The sequence below is a fragment of the Pholis gunnellus genome (genome assembly GCF_910591455.1).
Source record: "Pholis gunnellus genome assembly, chromosome: 2".
Lineage (NCBI taxonomy): Eukaryota > Metazoa > Chordata > Actinopteri > Perciformes > Pholidae > Pholis > Pholis gunnellus.
Genome location: NC_136536.1, coordinates 17228383 through 17245032, shown reverse-complemented (window position 1 = coordinate 17245032; position 16650 = coordinate 17228383). Strand labels below are relative to the sequence as shown.

The 16650-nt window shown below is 44.0% G+C and overlaps 2 protein-coding genes across 2 annotated transcripts; one reads left to right on the top strand and one right to left on the bottom strand.

Moving 5' to 3' along the window:
• Positions 1-184: 184 nt before the first annotated feature.
• Positions 185-5123, top strand: ybx1 (Y box binding protein 1). The gene is made up of 8 exons (XM_079173239.1): positions 185-437; positions 2366-2429; positions 2721-2754; positions 2839-2928; positions 3080-3364; positions 3723-3814; positions 4111-4397; positions 4773-5123. The coding sequence occupies exons 1-7, from the start codon at positions 332-334 to the stop codon at positions 4349-4351; spliced, it is 912 nt and encodes a 303-aa protein (XP_079029365.1). The 5' UTR covers positions 185-331; the 3' UTR covers positions 4352-4397; positions 4773-5123.
• On the bottom strand, positions 4790-16323 carry arhgef16 (Rho guanine nucleotide exchange factor (GEF) 16). The gene is given in 18 exon segments (XM_079173254.1): positions 4790-6165; positions 6307-6408; positions 7010-7103; positions 7648-7725; positions 7727-7771; positions 7773-7787; positions 7789-7810; positions 8696-8847; positions 8965-9057; positions 9175-9249; positions 9450-9579; positions 9671-9823; positions 10964-11124; positions 12807-12863; positions 13210-13379; positions 14259-14310; positions 14758-15391; positions 16178-16323. Coding segments are annotated over 17 exon segments (2106 nt in total). The 5' UTR covers positions 15325-15391; positions 16178-16323; the 3' UTR covers positions 4790-6025.
• Positions 16324-16650: the final 327 nt, after the last annotated feature.

Below are 16650 nucleotides of genomic sequence, written 5' to 3'. Positions count from 1 at the left end.
TGACGAGGAACAGGTACAATCTCTTTTAGCCAATCATTTTCAGCAAACTCTTCTTTCAACCGAATTTGACAGTTGTCTCAGCCAATAGGAATGCGTTTTGTTTTTCACAACACATTCCAACCAATCGGAAGAGTAGTTGGGCGGACCGCCGGCCAGGCACATTCCCCGGCACAGCTTCTCACTCTGCCCAGTTCGATCGGCAACGGGAGCGGAAAGAGGAAAGCCGAGAGCCCGAAGGCAGTAGCCCCTACCACCGCCGGCCCAGGTTACCATCTAGCACCGGGAAACATAGCAGAGAGCCACCGCCGGCAGAAGCCAACCAGTAGTAACCATGAGCAGCGAGGCCGAGACACAACAACCACCCGATGCCCCTGCCGATGAGGAGAGCCCATCCAGCCCGGCAGCCGAAGCTTCCGCGGCGGATAAGAAGGTCATCGGTAAGGCTCCTGGAAATGAGCTAGTTAGCTAACGTTAAGTTAGCGAACGTGGTGTGGAACGCCGTAGAGGCGGTGCGCAAAAGCGGCGGTTGCAAATGTTAACTGCCCAACCACCGGGTCAGTTAACCGTTGAATCACTAATGTTACTCCAACATTTTAAGAAATGTCGTTAACTCAAATAGAATAATGTTAACGTTTGTTGAAATAAGCAAATTATAAAATTAACGTTAATTTTGTTAAAGTAGGCTGACGCTACCTCTTAAATCCCAGACTAGTATGTATAACGTTAACTTGTAGGATGTATGTAAGTAATACGTTAGTTGGGTATGAACTATGATTAATAATATCTTGAGTAAGGTAAAATACATTTAAATGTTGCTGTCAAGAGGCGAAACATTAGTCCTGGCGTTAGCTCGACACACATTTTTAAAATTTCAGTTGGAATATAGGTCGTTATTGCTAGCGTTATATATCCACTACCTGGGGGAATTATGAGCCGTTTCTCTGAGTGTCATTAATTTCAGATTTAGAATATATGGTTTGTAAAGGTAATCCTTACATCCCAACCAGTCTATATTGCCGTTTACCGGCCTTCTAACGTCTAATAGCTGCCACGGAATGCCGTGTTACCGATTGGCCGTCACATGCACGAACGTTGAGGTTGTTTGAGGACTAGTGTTTCGAGGCAAACGTCTGAGCCACTCACTACTCCGTCGAAGTAACAAGGCAATATTAGCTGACGTGGAGACGTTAGAACGTTAACGATCATTTTGGTTACGGCTAATCTCCTATCACGGTGGAACACGAAGTTATGTCACATTGCTCACTTAGCCGGCCACGATTACTACTGTAGAAAACAAGCTAACGTAAGCGGCATACCGTCCCTTTGTTCACACGAAATGGTCTGGTTCCGCATTAGAAGTAAATATGTCTCAAAAACGAAGTCGAAACGCACCCTCAAACGTGTGACCAACGTGGTCTGAGAAACAATTCGAGTAAGGCCGGTTTATAAATATATTCGAATATAACTGTCAACGGTTGTCAAATGTTGCCCACATTTAAGGGCCTAGCTACTTAAAACAAGCGATGATAGCTCGTTGGCTAACGAAGCTACGCTAGCTATTTACATGGCTGAAGGGGCAACCCAAAATGTCCGCCGTATATTTCCACGGATTTCTTTGGACATTGAGTTTTCTGTTTGACGAAAACCACGGAAACGCCGACATGTTTACTTTTATCATTGCGTAATGTTTGGTCCCAATATATGTTATCTGATGTCCTACGGCTGTTAGTGCTCGCTGGCTTTAATCCAACCACATGGCTGAGCCCTAGTTAGCTACTGCGCTAACAAGCCAGCTGGGCTCGCTGCATGCTAACGTATCCGGGCGCGACTCTACCACGTGTGAACACTCAAGTACTGAGTAGTGCGGTTTAAAATGGGGCAGTAGGTCTGTAGTAACTCAACTTTGAAATGTCAGTGATCACAGCGCAGCATCGTATTGCTGCATCCATATTAAATATGCGCACTAACGCAGCTCTATAAAACAGATGCACTGATAATTTGGATGATTACTAATCTTGCGTTCCACACTAGAAATAGCGCAGTCATTACTGGGCCATAATGCGCTTGGTTCATACCGCACACTAAGTGCAGTTGGCACAGGGCACCCCTAAGCACCAGGATCTATAAAAGGGTGACAGTTGGGAGTTAAATATAACTTCCACATTATCTGGCCCTGGTTTGTTTTTCATCATCTGTCCCCGTTTGATTCCCTTTCTGTTTGTCATTGATATTGTGAGTCATGGACAAGCTGGTTGGAAGGCTTAGTTGTACCCACAATATGCTATCCCAACAGTGTAATATTGTAAAGGAAATGACTGAAGCTTAAACTTGGTTAATCATTTTCTTTTATTGTGTCTTGTTGCAGCAACAAAAGTCTTGGGTACAGTGAAATGGTTCAACGTCAGGAATGGATATGGTTTTATCAATCGGTAAGTGGACCCCACCCCAACCATGGCTCCTAAAGACCCTGATATCATCTGTGTGTGTGTGTGTGTGTGTTTGAAGGAACATTCCCAATCCTATTAAGGCTTTGATTTGCCTACAAAGCTGACCAGGCGATTTGTCTGCTGGTCTCCATGCTGTTGTTACGCACACTACTTATCCGTACGCCTCCCGGTTTAGTGTCAATCTGTCTGCAGATATATTGTATTCTGTGGCTCAACAAGATACTGCTAACTAGAAATAACTAAGTGTGTACCCCCCCCATCCTTTTTTTAAAGGAATGATACAAAGGAGGACGTTTTTGTACACCAGGTAAGTTGTATGTAGTTTTATTTTCTTAATTTATGTAATGATCGTGAATATGAAATCTAACCCCTGAACTGTTCTTGGTTTTAGACGGCCATCAAAAAGAACAACCCGAGGAAATACCTTCGCAGTGTTGGTGATGGAGAGACTGTGGAGTTTGACGTAGTTGAGGGAGAGAAGGTAAGCTGTGTTTTGGTTGGTAATACAATCAGTTTTTTTACTAGGTCCAAAGTTCTGAAATTAGTTTGCAGCTATTATAAAAGATATATCCTATTAATTGTTCTCTCGATAATTCATTTGGGTAATTACATTTATTTCTTTATTTAAAAAGGGAGCCGAGGCGGCAAATGTCACTGGCCCAGGAGGCATTGCAGTCCAGGGAAGTAAGTACGCCGCCGACAGGAACCGCTACAGGCGCTATCCCCGAAGAAGGGGCCCTCCTCGCGCTGGAGAATATCCTGACAACTACCAGAGTGACGGAGAGGGTGAGCCACCCAACGGAGGCCGTGACAAAGGCAGCCGAGATGGGGGAGAGAGCGCCCCTGAAGGAGAAGTGCAGCAACCGCAGCAGCGCAGACCCGCTTACCCCGGCAGAAGACGCTACCCGCCATACTTTGTAAGTAGACGCTACGCCCGCCGGCCCCCGTACACCAACGCACCACATGGAGGGATGTCTGACGTACGCCGTCACAGAGCTTCTGTCCAGAAGCAGGCACCCAGCAGTCCCGGCTGGGACCTCTTGATATGTTGATGTCATACACAACACCCTCTTCTTTCAACACTCACGTGGTTGTGAACAAAAAAATAATAATCTGTGTATCAGGGGTCTGGACAATATCTTGCAAATTGACTCAAAATAGGCCCCTAATCTCAGCTATGTTGGCTGGATGGCAAGTTTCATTACGTGGTTTGTTTGCTTACGTGTTGGCTTTGGAAAAAGCTTGATGTCAATTGTTGGATGTATTTGCTTTCAGGGAGGCGAGGGCGACGAGAGCCAGAGCCAGGGAGGTCCTGACCAGGGAAACAAACCAGCGAGGCAGAGCTACTACAGAGGCTTCCGACCAAGGTTAATTCCTAGGTTTACTTGTTTGCTTCATTGACGCAGGGCTGCAAACAATGGAAGAGTAAAGCACTGGGCTGTCTATCAAAGAATTCTAGCCCAGAGTCTACCAGCGAACCTCAATTGATAAATGCCACCGGTTTGGCCAGAGAAACTTTCCTTTTATTGCAGCCCACCCTCAAATTGCGCCCATGTACATTTCTTTTAAAACTGCATCTCATCTTAGTAGATGATATCACTTCTTAGTTTCTTGATAATTCATGATTCCTTACAGCCCCTTGCTTATTGCTTGTTCACTCCAGGGGTCCCCCCCGTCCCAGACCAGTGCGGGATGGCGAGGAGGACAAGGAGAATCAGGGCGGCGAAGATGGTCAGAACCAACAGCCCCGCCAGCGTCGCTACCGCCGTAACTTCAACTACCGCCGCAGACGTCCACAGACTAACGACAAACCCGGCCAGGAAACCAAGGAGGCCAAGACAGGAGGTGACCCATCTGCAGAGAAAACGTCCGCTCCCGAGGCCCAGCAGGGTGGGGCTGAGTAGGAAACAACCTGCCCACCGGCACCTACCATCTTTTACCATCGTCCGGGTCAGTATAAAGGCGTCAATGGCTGATCATTTTCATTAACTTAAATTTCACCAATATGTGGATTCAGACAGAGCTGACAAATACTAGGAAACTTAAAACATCTAAATTGAACAGCTAAGCTAGCTAACTAGCTTTGTTGGATCTGTAGTCGATGATCCAAAGCATGAGGTCGTGCAGTGGCTTTGATAAAGCAAACTGTCGGGCACCGTAGAGCCCTCGCTATTGGCTCTTCTCCATAAGAGCAGCAGCTTTTGGCTTTTGATTCTTTTTCTGCTATCTGGTGGTTTCAGGCACGCTACATGACTAAACTCAAATGATTGAAAATGCAGCATACAGATGAACAATTGACTAATTTCTTCCTTTTCTTCTTTACAGTTTTTTTGTCAACAACAAGATGAAACATCAAACAAGATCTGAGCAATAAAGATTTGACTTGACGATCGTCACAAGCTTGCACCATGCATTTGACCAGATTACCACCGATTGCCTGCAGAATCTATGCAGACCTGTTTTTTTTTCCCATTATTTTTATGTGACAGCTACAAACGTTTTGGGGAAACAGCAAATGTTTTTCTAAATCTGTCCTAAGTTTTTACACCAAATGGTTTTTAAAGAAAAAAAAATGGAATTTGATAACTGGTCAGTTTGACATTTTTAAATAACTTTTTATGTATTCAAACATTTTAACAAAATGCAAGCTCAAATAAAAGTCCAGAAACCAGGAAAGATGTCTCAAGTGTTTGTTTTATATTTCAAGTAAATGGGCTCTTAACAATGACACATTTAAATTTTATTTCAGTTACCTAGTATTTATTTTCTTTTTGAACAGACATAACATTGTATAATGCAGTCAATTTTATAATCACCAAATTCAACAATAAGTGTCAAACAGCATTTATAATGGTAAATGTTTTGCCAAAGCTGATATTTTGATAATAGCTGATAATTTATTTTACACCAGGATAACAATTCTTATGCAGCATCTTGAAATGAAACTAACAATGTGATACAAGAAATCCATCCAACATTTAGCACTATATAGAGTTCCACATCTTGAGCTTAGGACTTATGAAAGCAATATGTAGGCAATACAGTTTAAGCAACTTCTTATACAATAGCGTATGTATACAAAAGAACTTAACTTTGTAGCTCCTAGATTTCGTTTTCAAACCTAGGCCTGAGGCTCATTTTTTATTACAGCAAGTAAGTTTCAATTTACATTCTCACCAAATACATGTACAGCACCAGGATAGTGCTGTACGAGTAGAGTTATCTGCCACTGTTGACCAGTAAGTCCTGCTATAGCAAATGTTCATTCTTTATTGGCTGCACATTTTTTATACAATCGCTCTGCAATAAAACATTTTTGGTGGCGATATAACTTGATTTAACCTGATGGTAATGTTTTAAAATTAGTTTGACAGTATGACATTAGAGAGTAACAAACCACGGACACTGGCTGGATCCAACCCAGGTACTTTATGGTCACATTGTATACATCTTAGATCAGTGTGTTGTTGACGGACGTCTGGACCACTGTGTTCAGTATGATATGCAAGCAATGCAGTGTCACCAATTTACTGGACGGTGTTTTTGTTATTTTGTCCACTGTACATTCCGAGAGGCGCTCAAACGTTGGTCTCTTTGCGCAGTCGCTTCATGCGTTGCACGTTGCTCTCGATGGCCATCGGGTTGGTGATCTCTGTGGCACAGGTGGCAGGAAACCAGCCTCTCTCTCCATCTCGCATTCTCTCCCCGTAGCTCCAGGCTAGGAAGAGCAGACGACTAGCTTTTAAGCACCCTTGCATGCTTTTAAATGAAGTATAGGTAGGTGGCTCACTGACTGAGCATGAGGGTCTGGATGTGATGTATTACAGATAGTGATGGAGCTAAGTACAGACACACTCACCTTCCTCTTTCTGCAGCACGATGACGAGCTCAGCCTGTTGCAGCCCCAACTCATCTGGCTCTTTCGGCATGTAGGCTTTGGTGGCCTCACACTGTGGAAGACCTTAAAAACATTCCCATAATGCAATGTGATTCATGAAACCAACGCTTTTAACTGAATGTCAATAAACCGGTTATCTTTTCTGTAAAAACACAACCTGTGCCACACTGATGATATCTACAGCACATCTCATTGCTTCCTGGAATGTGTCATTTTCCCTGGAAAGGCACACCCTTTGATAACAATATCAATGTCACTTAAAACAATTGCTGCTACACAAACAGAAAGTGTTGGTGCTGCTTGTGTGCTTATGTTCTTTATATGTATTTAGTTCATCGTGAACCCAAAGTCGGGCTTCACATAGATCAAGAAAATGTTGAGAAATAGTTGAAAGGTCTGGAAAAGAAGGGAGAGCCTATTCAGCTCTGATATGCATGTAAATAAGATTGCATTTAAAATAGCTGCAGACTCATTAGAAATGAACCATCTGTTTTCTGTGCAGACACTGCCTTCCATAACAAATTAATAATTTACAAATGAAAAGGCAAGAGAACATTTACCACTTTCAACAATGACATGCCTTCACTGAAAACCGATCAAGCTCAGAACTCACAAGTGTAGTTCAAAGAATGACTCCCTTGGTAAATAAAGCATGCCGACTTACCATCTCGACAAGTAAAGACTCCATCCTGCTTGTGTTCAGTAAGGGCAACTATCCAGCGTGCCCGGTCATCCCTGGGAAACGGAGACAAAGAACAACACTGTTAAATACCACTCCAGAGCTAGTGCTGCATTTTGAACATGTATTAACACAAGAAGTCCGTTTCTTACGAATGGACTCAATGCACGGGAGCATTTGAGGTTGCCATTAAAACTTCTGTCAGTAGAGGGAGCCAGAAACAAAACATCACATTTGGTTTGCAGTCAGGTTTTTCCAAGAGGTCTCTCTCTCTCTCTCTCTCTGTGTGTTCAGCTCTCAGTTTACTTTTGTAGCTTCGAACTGAATCTCTGTAGTTTAATTCATCTCATGTTCTTGTTTGTACTTCATACACTAGCCTTATATTACTGTGTACTGGTCACCTTCAGTCCTATTGGAGCTAATTCACAATAAAAGCTTTCCACTGGTGAACTGGCAAGATGCTTTTATTGTGAAGAAGTCGTAGGAAATGCAATGTGAAAAGCACCCTTATATACTCATAATACTTCAACCTTTTGTTTTCCAAATTCCCACTTGAGGAATGTACAGTTATGTACAGTTCATGGCTGAAGGGAGCTGAGAGCATGGTTACCTGGACGGCAGATCTGCTCCGCTTTGCCCTCACTGTTCTTGCTCATCTGCAGCTTGAAGGAAAGATAGTAGCTGTTCTTGCCAGGCGAAGACACTCCGTCCTTCTACATCCTCCGCGACCTCCACCTCCACATTCTCCCAGAGTGGCGTAGTCCCATCACCACAAAGCTCTCCTCACTGGATAAACAAAACCGTTTTTTTACTCAAATTTATATTTAAAAGATAACCAATTTAAGATGATCCAATTGTGCAGGGACATTCACAGAAATAGTTAGATTTTTACACATTACAGTGTAGCTAAACCTAGTCACTATTTTATTTTTGTGCATGGGTGCACAACGAACGCATTCAAACCACGTTGCTTGACCATCTGCTGATAGCATTTCCTAGATATTATCACCTAATGACTGGGTCGCAGTGTCAACTTAACAACCCTGAAAATGACTCCAGTGTTGTGGGCAGCTCCTTCCTCTGTGTTGACATTGTTTGGTTTCTCCCTAACTCAAAACAGAGAGCTGTAGTCTGTCGAGCTGCCATGCTGAATGCAAGATTGAAGAATCTCAAATATGCACGCACCAGATCCCATGCGCTTTCCTTTCTCCGTCCCCTTCCTCTTGTCATTTCACTCAGTTTCTCATGTTTCCTGCCTGCCAGCAGTTGGACCCAAAGTCCCAGAGAAACACGCACAAAGCTCCTGAAATGCTTCAAAACCTGGTTGTGTTTCTCAAGTTTGTCTTCTCTAGCTGCCCCCATTTTAGCAGATGCACTACTAGGTTCTTTTATCTAAAGTGGGAGCGATTTGATCGGTGAAAGTACAAAAATACAATATATTAATACAACTATTAGCTTCCTGCTCTGGTGACTTTGTTTCTCACGACAAACTACTCCTCAACATCTTAACTATTGTGATTATGTTGACATACTGGAGAATATTTGCAGATACTTGTAAGAATTAACATCAGACAGTTTACGTTTTGTAAAAATCTTTCCCCCCCCCCAGAATTATTTTAGAGTTGAAGTGCATAATATTCAAAACAAACGGTGTGTTTCAGCCCCACTGACCTCTTCTTCTTGGTGACGATCAGTACGTCGTTGAAGAGAAACAGGTAGTAGCTCCTGCTGCTGAAAGCCCTCCAGATGCTGAGCTCTTCGGTGCTGAAGGCCAGCTCACCGCGCTTCTTCAGCCACCGCGACGACGACACCAGGGGAAATGGCTGTGAGGACACAAGAGTTATCACTGTCGGAATCAGTCCGAAGCTTTATCCAGGTTCCATTACATGTTCTATCTACATCCACGGCCACCATTAGACCTAATAAGTCACAAAACCTACCTTGATTTTACCAAAATCCATCTGTTTCTGGATGGTGTACATCTGCTCCGTCCTCTCCATCCGCTGAGCACCATCATTGCAGCTAGAGACCAACTGTTGAATTAACAATCACAACAACGACACAATGATAGTCGCGACTTTAAAAACGCATCGACTTCATAGTCCGCTCTCAAATGCGAGATAAAGGGTGCTTTCTCAACGTCCCTCTACCTTGCTGATGGCGTGCAGTGCCCAAACAGCAGCAAAGTACTCCGCTGTCTTATCTGGAGTTTTCTGGCAGATGGTCTGTGAGGCAAGAACAAAAAAAAGGTATGAAACTTAGTTAGTAGCAGTTATAAAATAAACTTGGAAATAATGTAGTGAATGCATATCTAAAATGAAACAAAAGGAAAGAAAAACAGAGAAGTGGCCCTCAGCATCCTATTTTCAGCAGCTATGCGTCTTCCACTAAGTCGTTTATGTAAGAAAGAAAAGGTTATGCTGACATCCAGCAGCAGTGGGAGTCTGGTGACTCTCTGCATGGGAAGGATCAGGAAAGAGATCATGGGCAGGCCTCCACAGTCACTGCTCCCCTCGATCTGCTTCAGGGCCTCTTTGAACGCAGTGTTACTGGTCCTGATAGACGCAAAGAAAAGGCGGAAAGTTCAGCTCATCCTGCCGCGTCGCTGCGGAAACTCGGACTGTTACGGTTTGTTCTGCTACTCACAGCAGCTTCTGCAGCGTCCTCTGCTGAAACGTCTCGTTGGAGCAGTAGACGATGTAGGGCTCAAAGTGGTGGGCTGCGTGGTTCTGAACAATATCGCTAATGTCCCGGATCACTGGGTTGTCATAGTGACGCCGTTCAAGGTCCTCGAAAAACCTGAAAATGAAGCGAGAGGGGGAGGCTCGTAAAGAAGTGAAAGGACTGTGTTTCTCCTCCCACAGACTGTTTACCTGAGCAGGACACACAGCTGTGGGAGAGAGTCCAGGCTGAATGTGTTTAACTTCTAGGTTTTGAATCTCAGGTTGTTCGTATGTGACAATGACACTTATCAACACACCGTTACCTGGGGTTCTATCTGGCTTCATCGAAAGAAAGTTGTTCAATTTAAATATATATTTTATTAGAGGCTATTACATGGTGAATTCCCTGTTAAACTAAGTAAAGTTTGTTTTCAAAATGATTTGAGCCTGATCCCGTCTTCATTTAACTCAATGGAATGAATCCTGAAAGCACACAGACTGATAATTTCAAGCTGCCAATACAATACAATACTAAACCTATTTAAAATGTAACTTTCTCCTATAAGATCCAGGGGAACCCTTTTGTCAAAGCATTGTAAAGGCTTTCCATTAGAACATCATAAATGACTTTCAGCCCCGCCCTTGCTAAGTGCCTTTTTGACAAAAAGCAGTAAAATGACACCTGGAAAACAGCCCAACCCAGGAAGCAACTGCAGTGCAAACATTCACACACAGATAGTGGAAGTCAGGTCATACAGGAGCTCCTGAGAAACCCTCTGCCTTCTAGTTTCATACATCCTGTTTTACTTGGAAACAAAGAAACAACAGGATCAAAGACAGAAAGACACGTCTTCTCTTGCTGCTAAAACTCTCTCTCTCTATCCATTTTCATTCAAATGTATGTCGCTAGCAATGCACAAAACAATATGGGCTGCTCTCATGCACGTTATCATCTTAAAGCCCGGGAATAACACTCAGAGCAGTAGAACCAGTTTGGCTGGCGTGTTTTAACATGTTGATGGAGCCTACAGGATACAAAAGACATGCAAAGGGTAAATACTCCACCTGAAACGTTAAAACAACCCATTCTCTGCTTCAAACCCCATCTCAATGGGAATACAACGTTGACTGTATGACAAAAAACACTCAATGTGCAGCCCCATTTCAAATAGAGACAGTATACAGATAACATCATCAGATCCTGTCATACGAGGCGCTGTCACACCCCCCCCCCCCCACACACACACACACACACGTAAGACGATGTTGCACCCACCGTTTGCTGACCTCCTGAATGACAGAGATGTTGGAGAAGAGGTGATGGTACTCTGTGGCCGTCATTGTTTTCTTCAGAGCTTCGCTACTCTTGAAGTGACGCACCAGGATGCCCAGGCTGTGCTGGTACGAATGTTCTGATGTGAGGATCTCAAAAATGGCCTGTCAAATGAACACACACACGCCCAAATAAGTGTGAATGTGAAGAACTCGCATTTGCAATCTGTTTTTGTCCTTTGGGTAATTCCCTACATTTCCCATAATTCTTTTTTTAACAACAGCCAGAGAAATGACCTCTACTTTCCACATTCAAATAGGGGTTTACACATCGATAAACGGAGCAAAGCATTAGTGAAGTTCTTCAAGATCAAGAAAGTGCTACAATGCTACATGTCCCTGACACAAAGTAAAACATATACGCTGTGGCTACAATGCATTGTGGTCTATTGAGGCTGCGGTTGGTGGAGAAATCTGCAGTCTTCTATGATGAACTTCACCATTTTGTTCCAATATTAAACGTGTAGGGAGAATGGTGGATGTGTTACTGAGTGACACCAAAATCCGACATTTACTGCTGATGTTTTAGACGCCACTGAAACTTCACATTGTAATTGTTGTGGTAATCGTTTGCCAATTATCTAACAGGTATCAGAAGCATATACCAGCAGACAACAAAACAGATCAGCAATTTGTAGCGGTGTGGAAGTACTCTCCACTGTGTGACAGTATCATTATTTTGAAATGGAGGGCTTAATTAACCTCTGCTGACTGTGGTCAGGATCTCAGGTGATCTTACACACTCCTTCACTTCCTGTAAAAGGCAAAGTGGCTCAGGCAGGAGCAAAGGGCATTAGCTAGCTATCACTACTTCCTGGAAATCTCCCGCCAACAGCAGAAAAACGTCACAAAAGAGTCGTACACGATAAATGCTTTCATGTCCCTAAAAAGCAGCATTAAACTGGCCGTGGATGGCTGCCATTCTGCTGAAGCACTGACACTAAACCCATCAGGTACAAAAGAGCGAGACGAGCACCAGCTCAGCACACGGAATCAGTGAGATCACACTGGCAGGGTGCGGCTGTATTTAAGGACTGCAGTGCACACAGGGTGGACCTTTGGTATCGACACGTCTGTTGTTGGACTGCCGGTGAAGACGGCGTTATAAAAAGAGAAATCCACCAGCAGATAGTGTTACCCTATAAAGATGGTATCGGCCTGTGTTTAATGCTTTCGTGGAGTTATTTTGGAATGAGTTGTACCTGGCTTTGTTGTTATACCTCAACTTGTTTTTGACTACTTCTGTTCAGGGAAGTCCTTTGATTCCTAGAAAGCCTTTTGACAAAAACTCTGAGAATGAGTTTGAACCTGTTGCCAGACAAATTTGGCAGGTGTGGGATGAAAATTAATATAAGTGTAAAGGACATTTTTAAGTTATTTATCATAAAGCCTGTATTACTAATTGATTAATTAAGTGTGTTTTTATGGGGGGGGGGGATGTATGATTCTGTGTTTCTTAAACTGCACATCTGTGGCTGATTGCCTCTAACTTGAAATGCAACATGTCATATGGTTGCATTGCCTTGTAGTGTTTAAAGTCTACTGTCTGGTGAACAGCTGGTACATGAGCCTCTTTTTCTCCCCGTGTGACTGTGACTAATTCAAAACACTGAGTATAGAAAGAAGAAAACACATTCAGCCGTTGAGCTGCATCAGAGCTGTCCTGCTTCCTGCAGCACATTAAATCCCTTCTAGGACATTACTGTTGGCATACTTAGTATGCATACTAGCACACACACACACACACACAAACATACACACACACACATACATACACATACACTAACCTCTTGTCTCTTTCTCTCCTGAGGTGAGATCAATGTCAGGATACCCGTGTCCCTCACCTTTGTACAAAATAAAAATACAAACCAATGTTTAACTCCATATTCTGCTGTATATTCAAGATAGAATTTGTTTTGAAAATCGTAAAAAAAAAAGCAAACATAGCCAGCATTTCACAGCATTACACAGGGTCACGGAGTGTGGGAGTTTATGAAACAACAAAAACATGCAAGAAGCTTTTATATTGCACCCTTTTAGATAAAAGGAAAAATCCAGCTGAAGTTTAGGAGCAAGAAGGACATTTGATCAGAAGACAAACATCTGTTCTCTGATAGAAATTGATCTATGTTTTAGTGCACTTGTACACAAATACCTACTTTGATGGTCAGTGCAGTTAAAAAGGTTTACCTGTGGTAGCTGGCTCCAAGTGAGCTGTGCCGGCCGGTAGCTCTTCACCACGATGCCCTGGTCCTCCACCGCCACGGGAGCCTCCACCACCACAAAGTCGTCCAGCAGCTCATCCTGGTTGGTGGAGTGCAGCCCTCGCTCACGGATCTCCTGGTAGAGGCGCGGAGTAGCTGAGGATTTCCACAAACACGGCGTAGGTTTCAATTCAGAGTCTCAGCGTGCGATGATTTTGGAATAGAAGCAGGAAAAATGCTTTGCAAATTCCTGAACAGCACAATTTAATAATGGGTGAAAAAACCTGGTTTCTGAACTGAAATAGTTATCTCACACAATGGGCTTATGCATGAAGGATTCTGATGATATTCACCCAGAAGTCCGTCGAATTAATTGAAAGAAGTTAATTGTAGGTATTTTGTCAAGTGTGAAAAATGAAAGGCTAAAGCAGAGTTGGAATCTGTCAACATAATAACATGAGTCACTTTGAGAATTAAAGCGTGGGAAGTGAGAATGCATCCGTTTGTAAAAAAAAAAAAAAAAGAAGCTAATTAGGAGTTAGATTTAAAATGCAGGTTTTTGCCTGCAGTGCGTCGTTACTGGAATGCTCCCGAGACCATTCAGGTCACAGGTTTGATTCTCACAGAGATAAATGTGGCGGTGAAAGCCGATTCTTGCATCTTACGTTGTTTTGAGCAGCAGCCCCGGTGAGATATCAGCTCAACAGGTGGACAAACAACTCTTCAATAAAACCTCCTCAAGTCTGCATGATTATACCTGGAAAATTACTCAAAAATCATATTTGGAGAAGTGGCATTGTCTGAAGGGACAGGACATCAACAGTCAAGACGTAACAACCTGGCATTCAGCATGAATGGTTTCCTGTTCTGTCCTCTCCTGTTGTCTCAAGAGATCTTTTGTAAGCCATGTCACAGATTGCATCCATATGTTATTATTATCATTTTCATTAAAAAAGACAAACGTTATTTCCCATGTATTTGTAGTTCTATAGCCACATTTAGAGAAGTGGACAGAGTGACACACGGGGAACATACCATCTTTGAAGGACCCACGATGATTCTGGTTCCTCTTTCTCCCCAGGGTTCGCTGTAGGGGGGAGACAGCAGCGCAGCCTGAGTTTCACACTGTGGAATGCATGTGCCTCAAGAACACTCAGCTTTTATTTAGATATTATTTTTCTCCCAACATCTCATTCTCTCTTCAGCACTGCCGTTTTCTTACAATCCTCAAATGTAGCATTTTTTCCAGCGTACTCTGGTAAAAACACTCTTGGGTGTGGAAGATAGGAAACAGTTGTGGAAACACGGCATCATCACTATGACTAAAGGAGAATTTGACAAAAGTCACCGCCGATGCTGGCTGTGACTAAAACTCTATCAGCCGGGCTCTGTGTTCGCCTGAAGAACATAACTGGAACTGAAGTCGCCACTTTCATTTAGCCAGTTGCTTCTGATAGACCTCAATTACTGAACACTCATAATATCCAACAGATATACAGATACAAATATCCCCCCCCCCCCCCACACCCTGTACCTTGCGTCCAGGGCTGCGAGCTGGACCAGGACTGACTGCTCTGTCCTCTCTGACAGGTTTCAGCGTGGCTGAGGACCCTTGTCTCGACGACATGGCTTCAATGTCCAGGCTGGTCACCGCCGCTCTGTATGACTTGTTCCTGCGGTTCCTCCTCAGAGCAAAGCCGTCTCCATCACTGTCATAATCCTCCCAGGACACATCTGGGCCCTGGGTTGAGTGCCGGTTGCGGATCCCACTGCTGGCGATCTCCAGTCCCACTGGGAATGTCACCACGGTGGTGTGGTGGCGGACTTTAGGCCGGCTGGCTAAATTCTTGGGAATGAGCTGGTGATTGCCAACCTTCCGCGCGGCAGGACTCTGGGTGCTCAAAACCACCCGCTGAGGTACAACCATCCTGTCTACCTCATCTTCCTGGGGTGTGGATGTTTCAGATTGGGCCGTGGGGGGGCTTTGTGGCTGGCAGCGGTCATCGCCGGGCTCAGATATATGGAGTTCTGTGGAGAAGTGGCGCTCCAGAACTAGAGGGGCCTGGTCGCCCTTGTAGCTGTCCAACTGGCTGTTGGACATGATGTCCTCCCAGCGTCACCTCGGCCCGGTCTACTGAGATCTTCAGCACCTACAACATCGAACGAGTCTGAAGAGGAGGGACAAAGAGGCAGAAGAAAGTCAAACTACAGACGGGGAACATGTAGAAACTAGCACCTTGGATGGCGACATGGGGGGAAAAACGAACAGGGGTAATTAGAGTGTCACTAGTCTGGATGACCCTCAAATACCACCAGTGACCTACAGTGGGGCTCACAGATCTCTTCCCATCGAAGGAGGGAGCCTAAACCCTGATCCAGTTCCCCACTCACACACTCAGCCAGTCGGTCGGACGGACGAAGTAGCCAGTTGTGTCCGTCCTCAAACTCATATCAAGGGACCCAACCCGTGACTCAGCGCTCACTCCCACACTGCACTTGCCCACACAAAAGCACACAGAAAGACCTGCGCGCTACAGAAACTACATGACAAAAACCCAAACACTTTTCCTCTGATAAATACTCCCAACCTGCCCTGTGCAAAGACTGTTATGTCAAGTGCAGACACACAGCCACGATGTATTGCTGGCCTAAGTCTTATAAACATGTCATTATAGCGACAGTCTTACAATTGCGTTCATGACAGAGATTATACAACAATAGCTTTAAATGCATTATTAAAACACACATTGTTGTGACACCTACGGTGAAATAAATCAGGACGGTGTGCTTGTTTTTTTTTTCCTTGTTGAGTCGGAGTCTGAATTTTCCAATAACTTCGCAGCCTAACAGACGGATTAGGGTGGGAACAAAAATGTCTGCCTCACATTCCCATGGTTCATAAACAGTGAGGTGAAGCGCAGTTCAACAAATATTAAGTTCAGCAGCTGCCTTACCTGTGTGAGCCGACCTTACGAACACCAGCCTTCTTATTAAACGAGCCTATCACGAGTGAGTCCGGTGGTTTCTGAAGAGAGCTGCTAATCGGTGCAAAACTGCAGCAGCAAACGTGATCCTCCTCCGCTCCACTCGGTCACAGATTTCTTCGTATCCACTCACTTCCTCCTCGGTCTGCAGGCGCCTATTAAGCCGCGTTGCCCTACGTCACTACAGGTGAGTGTCAATCAATCATCGAAACCTGGCAGGTAAAAGCCGACAGCAACGGACGCAACTTTTCACTGTGTTTTTTCTTCAGTGTTTCAGTTACGCAGGATCACTTCGCACATCAGCTTAGCCAAATACAAAAAAACTGCTTTTAATCAAATGCATTTTAAAACGCCGGGTTGAGTTTGACCTGGCCACATAATTCTGATTATTTTGCAAATACAGAAAGACAACATGTTTTTTTTGTACTGTTATATATATATTT